This window comes from Sus scrofa, chromosome 4 (genome assembly GCF_054392235.1).
Source record: "Sus scrofa isolate SSC_HxYL_T2T_F1_AM1 chromosome 4, Sscrofa_HxYL_maternal_Yorkshire_Landrace_v2.0, whole genome shotgun sequence".
Taxonomy (NCBI): Eukaryota; Metazoa; Chordata; class Mammalia; order Artiodactyla; family Suidae; genus Sus; species Sus scrofa.
The window spans coordinates 45,715,133-45,731,990 of record NC_139386.1 but is presented as its reverse complement, the minus strand read 5'-3'; the positions used below and the strand labels follow the sequence as shown (position 1 = coordinate 45,731,990).

General features: G+C 34.8%; 1 protein-coding gene across 3 annotated transcripts in view; it reads left to right on the top strand.

Annotated features, from left to right (window-relative positions):
- LRRC69 (leucine rich repeat containing 69) overlaps positions 1-16,201 on the top strand; it is a 93,602-nt gene extending 77,401 nt beyond the window's left edge. For 2 of the 3 annotated variants that reach the window (XR_014843008.1, XM_085021084.1), the window contains one exon: positions 15,965-16,201. Coding sequence is in view for 1 of the 3 variants with exons in the window: in XM_085021084.1 (XP_084877210.1) it covers positions 15,965-16,075 (111 nt within the window). In the remaining 2 variants the exon portion in view is untranslated. The remainder of the gene's footprint in view (positions 1-15,964) is intronic. The other variant, XM_085021085.1, reaches the window with a different exon arrangement.
- The last annotated feature ends 657 nt before the right edge of the window (positions 16,202-16,858 follow it).

Genomic DNA, 16,858 nt, shown 5'->3' with positions numbered 1-16,858 from the left:
ACACATGCACACATATACACTCACACATCAACACGTGTGCATGCCTTGTGTGCTTAACACTAGTTATCCCTAAAGAAACAATAAGGATGGAAGAAAGCATAGGAAAATAGAAGGATTTGGCATCTACATACCTTCATTTTAAAAACTAAAAGAGAAGTAAAAATACATTTTTATCAATTAAATATGTCTCAGTGCATTATAAAAACTGCAAAAGAATGGCATAAGAATATAGCATGAGTTAAAAACATAATGGTTAAAAAAAGATACTTGGGTGTGAATTCTTGCTAATGGCAGAAGATGTTCAAATACATGATTCCTTATATTGAAAAAGCACATCGAGTGCTAGCTAGAATAAACAAGAACAAATCTACACCTAGACGCATTTTGGTGAAAATACATACTACAAAAGAGAAGCTAGTTAGAGCTAAAGATAAAATTTTAGAAAATTGATTACCTACAAAGAAATGACAATGGATCGGAAGAAGAAGCAAGCAAAAAATAACATAATATCTTCAAAGCACTAAGAGAAAATAACTCAAAATCTGGAATTATATGTCTAGATAATTTTGAAGGCAAAGTACATGGGAGTGTTGGAAAATTGTGAGAAAATTTTGAGAAGAAAAATTATTTGCTGTGGAACAACCATTGATTGTAATCTTAAAATAATTGAAAAAGTTAAACAAGTAACAGTAAGTATATGACAGTGAAAAAAGAATATGGCAAAGGAATTAGACTGTGTGTATAGTATGACTTTATAAACTATGCTAAATAAATGTAAGGATATTTAAGAATTGTTAACAATTGGATTAAAAATTTTAGATTGGAATATACATTACCTGGTGCTTGGCAATTGAAATGTTATTTTAATGGGATTGTTGAGTTTCCTGTTATTTGAGTGAGAATATGCACAAAATACATCGGGATGATAATCAGATTAACCATTTTAGTAAAATGTTACTTTTATATACTTTTAAGATTTTATGCTATTTTTCCTTTTAAGTAGAGAGAGATTATACAAAGACTAGTTTGCCTAGAAACCTCCATTTCTACTTTTAAAATTCAACTTATTAATATCTTTTCAGGAACTAAACTTAGAGAATGCTGACTTTTATAGTAAATACTTTATCATGAAAGAAGAGCCCAATTTGACAATGCCAGTGTCTAGTTACCCTGTTGTGCTTTATAGAATGTTCTGTCTCTGATGGATATGTTATCTGAGAGCACAGTTAAAGAAGGAAGACACTTGATGATGAATGGGTCTTTGTTCTTGATATAAAAGAAAACTAGAAACAACAAAATATCAAATTGTCAATGATTCTATTTAGGTGAATATGAAATTATGTCATTCTTATCTCCTGAAATAGTGAGATGAGGATTGGAAAGTAATCAATGAAAAATTTTACTCAATCTCAAATATTTACTTTTACTGTGATTCATTCACATGTTTTGTCTTTCCAGATGTTGTAGCCCTTGCCATCAGAGTCCATTTAGTCCTTCGCAATTACAGAAAATTTAAGTATTAACTACTAATGATATAATGCTTCAAAACAGCAACAAAATTAATCCTTTTTGGTTACTAACAACCTGGGCCACAATTAAAATAGTGACTTAGAAGTTACTTAAATAGTCTGATAAAATTATTTCCAAACTTGAGTGCTTCAGTGCCCAAGATATGCATTTGATGGTTTTCATTTTGCATAGTTACATTAGTTGAACTTAACATTTCCCTAGATTCCTTTAAAGTTGAAGAGTTTAAGGAGGGAACAGTTTGGAACATGAACTCTCAACCCTGTATTGAATGATGTAATGCAATTAAAACTACCCTCAAAAGAGATTAGTTTGAGTAGGTTTCATTACAAATGAGTGAAAAAGCTGATCTACTCTATGAAAATAAATGAAAAATTGCAGCCTTAATTCCTTTTTTATGAAAAGCTGCTAGTAATGAAACATAAGATTACATTTAATAATTTTACTCATTGCTTATAGAGCTACATTTTGCATTGCAGAAAAAGTTATTACTGTTTAGATACCACTGACATTCATTTATGAAACATCATTTCAACCAGTTAACTGTCAAAGTGGATGTAGGTTTTAAAACATTTATACCATGTTCTTGGATTAGAAGAATCAATATTGTTAAAATGCCTATACTACCCAAGGAAATCTGCAGTTTCAATGCAATCCCTATCAAATTACCAAGGGCATTCTTCACAGAACTAGAAAAGAATATTTTAAAGTTTGTATGGAAACAAAAGAGACCCCAAATAGTCAAAGCAATATTTAAAAAGAAAAACAAGAATTGGAGTTCCTGTCGTGGCACAGTGGAAATGAATCCAACTAGGAACCATGAGGTTGTGGGTTTGATCCCTGGCCTCGCTTAGTGGGTCATGGATCCGGCATTGCCGTAAGCTGTGGTGTAGGTTGCAGATGTGGCTTGGATCCTGTGTTGCTATGGCTGTGGCGTAGGCAGGTGGCTACAGTTCCAATTAGACCACTAGCCTGGGAACCTCCATACGCATGGGTGTGGCCCTAAAAAGACAAAAAGACAAAAGAAAAAAAAAAAGAAAAACAAAAACAAAAATGAAGGAATCAAGCTTCCTGAATTCAGACAATACTACAAAACTGCAGTTATCAAAACAATATGGTACTGGCACAAAACCAGAAATATAGATCAATGGAACAGGATAGAAAGCTCAGAAATAAACCATAGCACTTACGGTCATCTAATCTATGACAAATGAGGCAAGAACATACAGTGGAAGAAATAGTCTCCTCAATAAATGGTGCTAGAAAAACTAGACAGCTACAAGTAAAGGAATGAAAATGAATGCTATCAAACACCATACACAAAAATAAATTCAAAGTGGATTAAAGTTCTAAATGTAAGGCCAGATACTTTAAAACTCCTAGTGGAAAACATAACCAGAACGCTTTTTGACATAAATCACAACATCTTGATTGACCCACATCCTAGAAAAATGAAAATAAAGGCACAAATAAACCAATGGGATCTAATTAAACCAAAAAGCTTTTGCATAGCAAAAGAAACCCTTATAAAAATTGAAAAGACAACCCACAAATTGGAAGAAAATCTTTGCAAATGATGCAACAGACCTAATCTCCAAAATAGACACACAACTCATACAACTCAACAACAAAACAACCCAATAGAAAAATGAGCAGAAGACCTAAATAGACAATTCTCCAAAGAAAACATATGGTTGGCCAACAGGTACATGAAAAAAAAATGCTCAACATCACTAATTATTAGAGAAATGCAAATCAAGACTATAATGAGCTACCACTTCACACCAGTTAGAGTGGCCATCATTAACAAGTCAACAAATAACAAATGCTGGAGACGGTGTGGAGAAAAGTGTACCCTCCTTCACTGTTGGTGGGAATGTAAATTGGTACAACCATTGTGGAAAACAGTATGGAGGTATTTCAGGAAACAAAATATAGAACTACCATATTATCCAGCAAGACCACTGCTGGGCATGTACTGAGACAAAACTTTCCTTGAAAAAGATACATGCACCCCTGTGTTCATCACAGCACTATTTGCAATAGCCAAGACATGGAAAGAATCTAAATGCCCATCAACAGATGAATGGATTAAGAAGATGTGGTACATATATACAATGGAGTACTACTCAGCCATAAAAAATAAACTAATGCCATTTGCAGCAACATGGATGGAACTAGAGATTTTCATACTAAGTGAAGTAAGGCAGAAAGAAAAAAGACAAATAGCATATGATATCACTTTCTTTGTGGATTCTAAAACATAGCATCGATGATCCTATCTACAAAACAGAAACAGATCATGGCCAATAGAGCAGACTTGTGGTTCCCAGGGGAGAGTGGGGAGAGAATTGGATGGCTGAGCAGTTCGGGGATTTGGACTGCAAACTGTTATATTTGGAATGGATAGGGAATGGGGCCCTACTGTACAGCACAGGAAACTGCATGTGATTCACTTTGCTATACAATAGATATTGAAGAAACATTATATTTTAATTAAAAAATTGAAAAAAATTATTTGGTGGATAGTTAGTTTGATTACATCAGACACTTACAGGATCAGAAGACATTGTGTTTCTAATTCTAAATCATCATGGAAGTAGTATATATTTATTGTTCAGAAAAATTGAAGTGGCATGAATGTTTCTTATTATTTTATTCAGAAAATAGCCAAATAATTATAGTTCATGTCTTGATTACTTCTGCTCTGTGGGGATTCATTGAACTCTTCTTTCCCTTTAGAGAACTGTCCCTTTTGTTCCTAAACTGCTAAATAGAAGTACAGTTATACTTAGTATATATGATTTTTTCCTTCTAAAGAATCTTAGGTTGTATTTAACTTTGGGACATTTATCTGAAGATGGGAATCACAAAAATGTTTGAGCCTCCTGTGTGAAATTCAAAGGGCACTGCCTATGCAGAGGTGGTGGTGAAGAGCAGGATCACTTTGCAGTGGAGAAAATGCTGTGTAGCTGGCTGGGTAGCTGGAACATGAGCAGATTCTCTTTTTGATTTCTGCTCTTACAGTCCCAACTGCTCTAAGGGTGGAACGACCATATATAATGTATCATCTAAGCCAGGATGCTTTTGAGAGTGAACATGGACATTATTACTAACTGGAAAATCAGCAGAAAGTCAGGACTGAGACCTGAATGTGTGGCTGCATTTTCTAAATGGGGTGGTTAACTTTAGAGAAATGCTCATTGCTGGTGCTTATCACTGCTGCTATGGGGGAATTGTCACTGTGAATGTTCTTGGATTTTAAAATTATTTTCAGTCATTCCATGAATATTTGAGAACCTGCTTTAAGCAGGAAACTGGGTCCTAAATACCATGCAGAGAAGTAGGGGACCTAGTCTGTTCCAAATGGTTAAAATCTAAGATTTTAAACTCTTAAGATGTAGAAGACACTAGCTATAAAAACTAAATGTTAAATGAATGGTAGAGACCAATTGTTTTAGGGCTTCAAAGTATAAGATGGGATTTCTGTAGGTTGTCAAGCCTAGAAAGTGCCCAGGTGGATGCTGGAACTTGTACAAAGGACCTCAACATAGTTAGAATTCATGTAGAATTCATGGAGAAGGAATCAGAGAAGAAATTTTAGGAGAAGAGAACAATATGAATGAGAATAAGTCATGTTCATAGCATAGTGAGTCAGTTAAATTGGTTTGAGGCTGGGAGTGTGAGAAGGAGACATTAAAAAAATTAGGGTCAAATTCTATGATCCCGTCATAACATAAAATAAGGAGTTTGAACTTGATTCTCTTTGAAAACGAAGTCCTCCTGAATGTGTGGGGACAAGTCAATGATATAAGGAAATGCATATTTTAGGAGTCATTTAGCTGTATAGTGCTGAATTAATTGGAGTTTGAAGAGAAGAGAAAGTGAAGAACAGAGAATTGTTAGAGCAATAGGGTATAAGGGGTAGTGGTAAAAATGCAAGTAAAGGAAGCACCGTAAGGAAGGAAGGATGACAGAATTTGGTGATGGATTGGATATGGGAAACCTCAGAGGGGTGTGAAGGAGAAAACCAGAATATTCCAGGGGGAGCTGATATGGGAAGCAAACTCTCAAGTTTCATTGCAGACATGTTGAGTTTCAAGTGATGTATGGGTAATTCAAGTGAATATGTTAAATCATGCAGTTAGAGACAAATTGAACAGCAGAGCAACATACTTCTATGCTTTATATGGAAGCTAAAATGAAAACTGATCTAGAATTTTCTGAACTTAGATTCTGGCTATGTCTCTGCCTCAAACTATGAGGCCTAAGGTAAGTTACCTTCCTTATCACTATATCTGGACTAATTTCCTCATCTGGACAATGAAGTGACTAGACCAAAATCTATTCTAGCTCCAGAGTATTTTGATTTCATAAGGGCTAGAGGCAATGTCATAGTTATGCTTGTCATAGTCCTGATAATTTGGAACATAAAGCTAGCATTAGTTTTCTATTGCTGCTGTAACAAATTTCTGTAAACTTGGTATCTGAACAATGAAAATTTATTATCTTATAGTTTAGTAGGTCAGAAGTCCAGTATCAATCTTACCTAAAATCAGTGTGTCATCAGGGCTGTATTCCTTTCTGGAGACTCTAAGGGAAAATCCATTTTCTTACTCTTTCCAGCTTTTAGAGGCTACGTTCCTTGGCTCTTGTATCCTTCCTGCATCCCCGATGCTAGCATTGGCAGATCTGGTCCTTCTCTGACCACACCACTTGGACCTTATCTTCTGCCTCCCTCTTCCACTTTTAATGATCTTTGTGACGAAATTGGGTCACCTGGATAATTCAAGATAACCTCCCCATCTCAAGGTCCTTAAGTTAATCATACCTGCAAAGCTCATTCTTCCATGTAAGGTAATGTATGTATTTACAGGTTCTAGGGATTAGGACCTAGTCATCTTTGGGGAGCCTTTGTCCTGTCTACCATAACTTTTCCTGAGAAAACAGGAACCTATCCCTTTTCCCTATTCCTTGTGCTTCATATAATATTGAAACCTTATCAAAAGCTTTACTTTATACTATGACATAAATCTATATTTTGATAAATTATGATTTCTCAAGGTTTAAAATATGTAGTGATTGTCACAGGCATATGTTGAAATTTTTTTTAAAAACTTCTCAATTCCACCATTCAACAAAAGCAAAACTTAGTAAACATGCATCTTTAAAGTGCAAAACTACTTTTCCCAAAAATAGAGAGAGGATTATAACCATATATTTATTTGCCTTAGGAAATAATGCTTTTCACTGTAAATAGTAAAGCTTTTTGCTAAAAAAGTATAAATGCAAGTCTAATCATAGATCAACTCTTTTTCCTCTTCTCTGACTTTGGCTTGGCAAGAAGGATCTTTTAGTATTTCAATTTCCACCCGTAGATAATGACCAAAGCAGTAATTATCTGTGGCGGAGTTGTGAGATTTTATTATTTGAGGTTTGTGAAGAGATGTCTATGATAAGAGTGTGTGTCATTATTTCTTTGTAACATGCTTATTTCAAATGTACATATGTCATACTAGTGGAAATATATGTTACACTGGCAATGATACCACAAATGGAAATAGAAACTTATAGGGATATCAAGAAGCAAGGTATTAGAGATGTTCTTTTTTTTCATGTAAATATTACTGAGTTCAATGACTTCCGGATGGAAAAGTATGTTACCAGGGAATTATGTTGAATCTATTTTTCTCAGTAAAAATTCCAGGAAACAATTCATAGCCATGAAAGATATCATATCAGAAATAGAAATTGTTAAGTCAGAGAATCACGAGCAAAGTTTCACATTCTGTACAAAATTGATAATGGTCCTTGATTAAATAATCTCCTAAAAAGTTAAACAAAATATTTTATTTTAATTAATTAAACAAGAATACCCCTGAGAAGGGGAATGAGGGATGCAGACACTTTGCTTCATGCTTACAACAAGACCCAACCCAAGCTCTGTCCACCCATACAATTTCTTAATGACACAAGAGAAAATGGCTAAAAACAGTGCAAATAGAAAGTGCTTTTAATAGTTTTCTGTTATAAACTTTTCACTTCATGGAGAAACTGGACAAAATTAATTGGGTAAATGTGTGGCCACTCTTGCTTCCTTGGTTTATATGTCATGTTTTAACCTCTTCCTCTTGGTTCATGGCTCTATTCTTTGTCCTAGGTTCTTTTTTCTTTCTTTTTTTCATTTTTTAAAGTTTTATCAAAGGACAGTTTACAATGTTGTGATAATCTCTGCTATACAACAAAATGATTCAGTTATATGTATATACACATCCATTCTTTTTCAGATTCTTTTTCCCAAATAGATTATCACAGAGTATAGAGTAGAGTTCTCTGTGCAGGTCCCTGTTGGCCATATACCACAGTGTGCATATATATACCAGTCCCAAAGCTCTGATCCATCCCTCCACTTTGGTAACCAGAAGTTTGTTTTAAAAGTCTGTGAGTCTGTTTCTGTTCCACAAATAGGTTTATTTGTATCCTTTTTTTAGATTCTGTATCTAAGTTATATCATATATTTGTCTTTCTTTGATTTACCTCAGTGTGATAATCTCCAGTCTTTTTTTATGGCTAAGTAATAATAATTCATTGTGCATATTTACAACAACTTTTTTATACATTCCCTGTTGTTGGACATTTAGTTCGCTTCCATGTCTTGACTATTGTAAATAATGCTGCAATGAACGTTTGGGTGCATGTATCTTTTTGAATTATGCTTTTTCATGGTAAATGCCCAGGAGTGGGATTACTGGATCACATAGTAGTTCTATTTTTAGTTTTTTGAGGAACGTCCATACTTTTCTCCAAAGTGGTTACACCAATTCACACTCCCAACAGTGTGGAAGTTTTCCCTTTTTCCCACACCCTCTTCAGGTATTACTGTTTGTAGACTTTTTTCTTTTTCTTTTTTTTTTAGGGCCACACCTGTGGCATGTGGAGGTTCCCATGCTAGGGGTTGAATTGGAGCTGTAGCCTCCAGCCTATGCCACAGTCACAGCAATGCCAGATCCAAGCCTCATCTGTGACCTACACCATAGCTCATGGCAACACTGGATCCTTAACCCACTGAGCAAGGCCAGGGATCAAACCTGCATCCTCATGGATACTAGTCAAATTCATTTCTGCTGTGCCATGAAGGGAACTCCCTGTTTGCAGATTTTTTGATGATGGACATTTTGAATGGTGTGAAGTAGTACCACATTTTAGTTTTGATTTATATTTCTCTAATAATTAGCAATATTTAACATCTTTTCATGTGTTTTTTGGCCATTTATATATATTTGGAGAAATGTTTATTTAGATCTGTCCATTTGTTGATTGTTTTTTTGATATTGGGCTATGTGAGTTATTTGTATATTTTGGAGATTAATCCCTTGTCAGTCACTTCATTTGCAAATATTTTCTTCCATTCTGTGTTGTTTTTTCATTTTGTTTATGGTTTACTTTGCTGTGAAAAAACCTGTAAGTTTAATTAGGTCCATTTGTTTATTTTTGTTTTATTTTTGTTACTCTAGGAGGTAGATCAGAAAAGATATTGCAGTTTATGTCAGAGTGTTCTGCCTATGTTTTCCCCTAACATTTTATAGTATCAAGTCTTATATTTAGGTGTTTAATCTATTTTGAGTTTATTTTTGTGTATGGTATTAGAGAGTGTTCTAATTTCATTCTTTTACATGTAAATGTCCAGTTTTCCCAGCACCACTTATTGAAGAGATAATTGTATTTTCTCCATTGTATATTCTTACCTCCGTTTTCATAGATTAATTGATGATAAGTGTGTGGGCTTATTTCTGGGATTTCTATGCTAGTCCATTAATTTATATTTCTGTTTTTGTGCCAGTGCCATACTGTTTTGATTACTGTATCTTTGTAGTATAGTCTATGAGTTAGGGAGCCTGATTCCTCCAGGTCCATTTTTCTTTCTCAGGATTGCTTTGGCTATTTGGGATCTTTCATGTTTACATACAAATTTAACAAAATTTTGTTCTAGTTCTGTGAAAAATTCCACTGGTACTTTGATAGGGATTGCACTGAATTTGGAGATTGCCTTGAGCAGTATAGTTATTTTGACACTACTGAGGAACATGTTATATCTTTCTGTTTGTGTCATTTTCAATTTCTTTCAACATTATCATATAGTTTTCAGAGTACAGGTCTTCTGCCACATTCAGCAGGTTTATTTGTTAGTATTGTCTTTCTGATGCAATAGTTAATGGGATTGTTTCCTTAATTTCTCTTTCTGATCTTTTGTTGTTAGTGTATAGAAATGTGAGATATTTCTATGTATTAATTTTGTATCTTGCAGCTTTACTGAATTACTTGATTAGCTTTAGTAGTTTTCTGATAGCATCTTTAGGATTTCTATCAGTAGTATTATGTCATTTTCTAACAGCAACACTTTTACTTCCTTTCCAATTTTGATTCCTTTTAATTCTTTTTCCTTTCTGATTCCCATGGCTAGAACATCCAAAATTATGCTAAAAAAAAGTGGTGAAAGTGGACATAGTTGTCTTGTTCCTGATCTTAGTGTAAATTCGTTAAGCTTTTTAACCTTTAGGAATGATGTTAGCCATGGGATTGTCATATATGGTATTTTTTGTGTTGAGGGAGATTTCCTCTATGCCCACATTCTGAAGGATTTTTTTCATAAATGGGTATTGGATTTTGTCAAAAGCCTTTTATTCATATATTGAAATGATCATGTGATTTTTGTTTTTCAGTTTTTCAAATGTGGTGTATCATAATGACTGATTTTCAGATATTGAAAAATACTTGTATCCCTAGGATAAATCCCACTTTATTACAGTGTATGATCCTTTTAATTTATTGTTGGATTTGTTTTGCTAGTGTTTTGTCCAGGGTTTTTGCGTCTATATTTATCAGTAATATTGACCTATAATTTTCTTCTTTTTGTGGCATCGTTTCATGGTTTTGATATTAGGGTGATGATGGCCTCACAGAATGAGTTTTAGAGATTTCCCTCCTTTGCGATTTTTTTGAATAATTGTATAAGGATAGGTGATAACTCTTCCCTAAATGTTTTATAGAATTCACTTGTGAAGCCATCTGATCTTGGGCTTTTGTTTGTGACACAGTGGAAGCGAAATTTTTAAATTACAGTTTCAGTTTCAGTACTCATGATTGGTCCATTCATATTTTCTATTTCTTTCTGATTCAGTCTTGGTAGATTGTACATTTCTAAGAATTTGTCCATTTCTTCTAGGTTGTCCATTTTATTGGCATATAGTTGCTTATAGTATTTATTCATGATGCTTTTATTTCTGTGATGTCCATTGTAAATTCTTTTTCATTTCTGATTTTATTGATTTGAGCCATCTTCCTTTTTTATTGATGAGTCTGACTAAGGGTTTATCAATTTTGTTGATATTTTCAAAATACCAGCTTTTAATTTCATTGATCTTTTCTATGTTTTCTTTGTCTCTATTTCATTTGTTTCTGCTCTAATCTTTATGATTTTTTTCCCTTCTACTAGCTTTTGATTTTGTTTGTTCTTTTTTCTTCAGTTGTTTTAGGTGTAAAGTTAGGTTGTTTGTTTGAGATTTGTCTTGTTTTGTTAGGTAAGCTTGTATTGCTATAAACTTTCCCCTTAGAACTGCTTTTGCTGCATTCCACAGGTTTTTTATCATTGTGTATTCATCTTCATTTGTCTCTAGGTACTGTTTGATTTCCTCTTTGATTTCTTCAGTGATCCATTGGTTGCTTAGTATCATATTGTTTAATCACCACGTTTGTCCTTTTTGCAGTTTTTTATTCTTGTAGTTGATTCCTAGTTTTATTGTATTGTGGTCAGAAAAGAGCTCAGTATGATTTCAATTTTCTTAGATTTACCAAGGTTTGGTTTGTGGCCCAGAATGTGATCCATCCTGGAGAATGTTCCATTTGGGCTAGAGAAGAATGTTCTATGAAATATCAATTAAGTCCATCTGGTATAATGTGTCTTTTTTTTTTTTTTTTTTTTTTTTTGGTCTTTTTGCCTTTTCTAGGACTGCTCTCATGGCACATGGAGGTTCCCAGGCTAGGGGTCGAGTCGGAGCTGTGGTTGCCAGCCTACACCAGAGCCACAGCAACATGGGATCCAAGCCACGTCTGCGACCTACACCCCAGCTCACGGCAACGCCGGATCCTTAACCCACTGAGCAAGGCCAGGGATCGAACCCGCAACCTCATGGTTCTTAGTCAGATTTGTTAACCACTGTGCCACGACGGTAACTCCTAATGTGTCATTTTGATTCCTGTGTTTCATTTTCTGTCTGGATGTGGGGTGTTAAAGTCCCCACTATTATTGTGTGATTTTCAGTTTCGTATTTATGGCTGTTAGTAGTTGCCTTATATATTGGTGTACTCTTATATTGGCTGCATATATATTTATGTAAAGTTCTTTGATCTTTATGTAAAGTTCTTCTTTGTCTCTTGTAACTATCTTTATTTTAAAGTCTATTTTGTCTGATATTAGTATTGCTACTCCAGTTTTATTTTGATTTCCATTTGCTTGGAATATCTTTTTCCATTCTTTCACTTTCAGTCTGTATGTGTCCCTAGGTCTGAAGTGGATCTCTTGTAGATAGCATATATATGGGTCTTGTTTTTGTATCAATTCAGCCAGTCTATGTTTTTTTTGGTTGGAGTTTTTAATCCATTTACATTTAAAGTAATTATTTATATGGGAGTTCCCATCATGACAACAGTAGAAGTGAATCCAACTAGGAACCATGAGGTTGCAGGTTCAATCCCTGGCCTCACTCAGTAGGTTAAGGATCTGGTGTTGCTGTGAGCTGCAGTGTAGGTCACAGATGTGGCTCAGATCTGGCATTGCTGTGGCTGTGGCATAGGCTGGCAGCTGTAGTTCCAATTAGACCCCTAGCCCAGGAACCTACATACACCACGAGTGCAGACCTAAAAACCAGAAAATAAAATGAATGGTCTTATTGTCACTTTGTTAATTGTTTTGGATTTGTTTTTTTGTTGGTCATTTTTATTGCCATCCTCCTTTGGTCTTTTTTCCTGTGATTTGGTCATTACCTTTACTGTTGTGTTTGGATTGCTTTTTCTTATTTGTGTGTGTATCTAGGGTATATTTTTGATTTATGGTTACTAGGATATTTTGATATAGGAGTCTATACACACACACACACACACACAAGTTTGTTTTAAGTTGCTGGTCTCTTAATTTCAAAGGCATTTACGCATTCTGCATTTGTACTCTCCTTGTGATTGCTAGTTTTGACATATTTGTGTGTGGATGATTTCCTGCTTTTATTATATGTGTTCCTTTACCAATGAGGCTTCCCATTTATTAATTTTCTTGTTTCCAGTTGTAGTCTTTTTTTCTTTTTTTCTTTTCGCCTAGAGAAGTTCTTTTAGTATTTGTTGAAAAGCTGGTTTGTTGAAAGGCTCTTAGCTTTTGCTTGTCTGTAAAGGCTTTGATTTCTCCATCAAACCTAAATGAGAGTCTTGCTGGGTAGAGTTGTCTTAGTTGTAGGTTTTTCTCTTTCATCACTCTATGTATACCATGCCACTCCCTTCTGGTCTATAAAGTTTCAGCTGAAAAATTAGCTGATAACATTATGGGATTTCTCTTGTATGTCGTTACTTTTCCCTTCTTTAAATATTTTCTCTTTGTCTTTAATTTTGGTCAGTACGATTAATACTTGGGGTGTTCCTCCTTCAATTTATTCTACATGTGACTTAGTTTCCTTAACTTCAGTGATTTCTTTCCAATGTTAAGCAATTTTTCAGTTATTATATCTCCAAATATGGTGGGAGTCCTTCAAGAGTGGGGTCTCTATTTCCTCCAGTCCTTTGGAGCTCCTGTGCTCAAGTCCTATTAACTTTAAACTCTCTAGGGGCTCCTCCTTCCAGGCTGGGGAACCTGACATGGAGTTTGGAACTCTCTCTGTGGGAAAGCATCTGCAGAGTAGTTACTTTCCAGTTCCTGGGTTGCCCATCCAGTGGGTATGGGATTGTTTACACCACGAGAGTGCCCCTCCTACCATCTCATTGTGGCTTCTTCTTTGTCACTGGGTGTAGGTTATCTTTTTTTGGTAACTTCTTATCTGTTTTATTTATAATTATTCAGCAGTTAGTTGTGGTTTTGGTGTTTTTGTGAGAGAAGTTGGGCTTGAGCCTTTCTCCTCTGCCATCTTTTCTGGAATATCACCTGCCCTAGTTTCTCAAAGAGAAGCTGAGTGAAGTGTATGTAGCATTTTTTTTTTTTTGCAATAGCCCTTTAATTCTAGAATGAGATGCGTCACAGTAATATAAAGGAGGTTTATCTGCTATGTGTATGGAAAGGGAGAAGGCCACATTTAGATTTTGGCTTTTGTCACTAGTTCTTGAAGGGCAATTTAAACATTAAGCCATTATAATCCGGAATCAATATGTTCTCATACAGAGTAGATTTAAAATATTATTATGTGTCTATCATTGGACAGTTACTTATGAATTCTTTTTATCATTGAACTAATATATTTATTGTTAATATTCCATGATTCAATATTTTATAGTCTATTCATTGTTTATACTGTATTGTTTCCCTAATACAAAATGCACATTCCTGTTCTCATAGTTCACCTTTCCTGAATATCTTTTCATGTTTTCTCCAGGTAGCCACACACTAGTCATCCTTCAAAACCTAGTTTACCATTTTTTTATATCATGAAGTTTTGCTTAATATACAGCCTGTACTGGAGTCTCCTTTCTCTGCACTTGTATAGAACCTGTCATTGGGTTGAGCCTTAATATTGTGTGTGTGTGTGTGTGTGTGTGTGTATTTATGTCTTATATTTCCAGCTAGATGCTGGAAGATTCTTAGAGGCAGGAATTGTTATATATCTTTGCATCCTTGTTACTTTGCCTAATGTGGTGCAGGTTTTAGCTTGCTTGTAATATGTCAGGATTCTTGTTTGCAAGTTAAAGAAACACAACTCACACACTAATTCAAATAATGTAGAAGATCCAAGGATGGAGCTGGATAAATATTTAGTCATGTTGGATAAGGCAACCAAATTTATCATCAAGAATTTGTCTTCCAGCTTTTCTTTGTCTTGACTTTGCTCTCAGGAGAGAATTCCCTAAATTGTGTCTTCTAGTAGTAGAGGGAGAGCTTTCTTCTCTCGGTAGATCCAGGGAAAGTTTTGGGGCTGATGATTATTGGTTTTATTGGACTGTGTTGTGCTGGGCTTGAGTTATATGGTTTTGCCTTGAGCCGGGAAGTGAGTCAGTTGCCTGCTCTCTTTCATAATATTTGCATTGAAATTGGAGAATGAGTGTTCCTTAAAGGAAAAGGTGGGCTTTTGTGCCAGCAGAAGGGAAATGGATGTTGACAGGCAAAATCAAGATGCCCATTGGGAAAATCAGTAAATGTTTGCTGACTGATCAAGCAAACTTCCTTCTAGGAGGAAAGTCAGGTTTGTAGAGATTCAGTTATTATCCAGGCACTTCATAGTCACTGTTGAAGGTAGATGTGAAGGTGATATGACATTTGACTTTGGCTTCCCATTGATTAACCATCAAGGTTGAAAGGTTTTTACTCTCTAAAGGATGGATTAATAAATGTGCTTAGGTGCTTGAACCTTTAAATGGGGCCCTCAGAGTGCTTTTGTGGATGAGTAAACAGAACAGTAATGAAATTTCTCACTGTGGATTGTGATGGTGATAGCCCAGTGGGTTAATGATAAAACTAGTAACATTATCAACCAATTAAACTGCTAGTTGTGTGACTGTTTTGGAGTCTCTCATTGCGGCTGCATTGACTTTAGAAGTTGTTTATAAAGCATACAAATGCTCACCTTGGATGTTGCCATTATTTCAAATATGGTCCGGACGTGTACACTAAGTTGCCTAACAGGGTTTTTGACTGTCTTTTTTTGTACATGGAGAAGTAAGATCAGAGATATTTTAAGTACAGAGACTTAAGTCATGTTTCAGGTAACTCGACTGAAACCCAGTCGATGTAGATCTTAATGAACATTGCAGATGATGAACAGAGTTATTAGGAAGATAAATATCCCTGGGAAATGGGTGCTAGACATGTAAAACTGAGATTCTATTGAGGCATTCAGTAAATCTCTGCTGATTGATCAAATTAACATCCCTGTAGGACATATTCAGGTTTGTGTGGATTCTGCATCATTTTTTTTTTTTACCTTTATTCCAAACACTTTACAGCGAGACAATGTAATAATACATTTGGATAAAACTGTATATGGTCTTTTATCATTTGAATTGTTTTTAGTGTTGTGTGTCCTCCTTAGCTAGCTGTTTGTTTGTTTGTATATGAGAAAAAAGCAAATCAAGCATAAATAGTTCAGTGTGTTCTTCAGAAATCAATGTTCCGAAATCTCTGAGAAAGCTAATATTTATTCAAAAATATTTATTGAGCACTGACTTAATTTTATTCTTAATCTTTACTTTTTAGAACTGGAAAATAAGCAGAAATCTACAGTTTGTACCTCTTCGAGTATTAATTTGTTCTTACAAATGTTTTAATCAACGTGATCCCAACCTCTTTGGAATTGCTCAAGTGTAGAGCAGGTAAGAAGCTCATTTAGAGCCTCACATGACTTTCCCTGTCAGCTCTGCACAGTACTCAGATTATGCCCTGCTTATGATACCCTGCTCTTCTCAGACAATACATTAAGTAAAGGAAGAATTATTTAATTGTAAAGGTCTTAATTTAAACACTGCAGTCTACCTGTTGATTGTTTAGACTCTAGGTGTGCTGTTTCTTCTTGGACTTAAAAACAAAATAAAAAATGGAAAAATAAGATCAGTGTGGCAAATGAGTATTATTTTTACTGTCATTTTATGACTACTACCTTCCTTTTCTAGTATGAAGGACTTTGGTGGGGACAAGCATTTCTTGTATGGATGTTCTGTAAGTGAAAGAGAATCACTTTCTAGTGCTAAGACGTTCAATTGCATTTGTATGATTTCATTTGAGCTCTTATTTTCTAAGAGGCACTAATATCATTTTCTTTTTTTAAAATTTATGTAGGTAACATTAGTTTATAACATTATATAAGTTTCAATGTATACAATATTATATTTCAACTTCTGCATACACTATTGTGTGCTTACCACCAAAAGTTTAGTTTCCTTCCATTAGCATTCAGTTAATCCTCTGTACCCATTTTACCCTCCCCAACCAACTTGCCCTTTGGTAATCACTAATATGATCTCTAATTTGTGTATTTGTTTTTATTTGTTTATTTTGTTTTGTTTTAATTCCACACATTATTAAAATCATAAGGTATTTTTCTTTCTCTGACTTAGTTCACTTAGTGTAATACCCTCAAGGTCCATCCACATT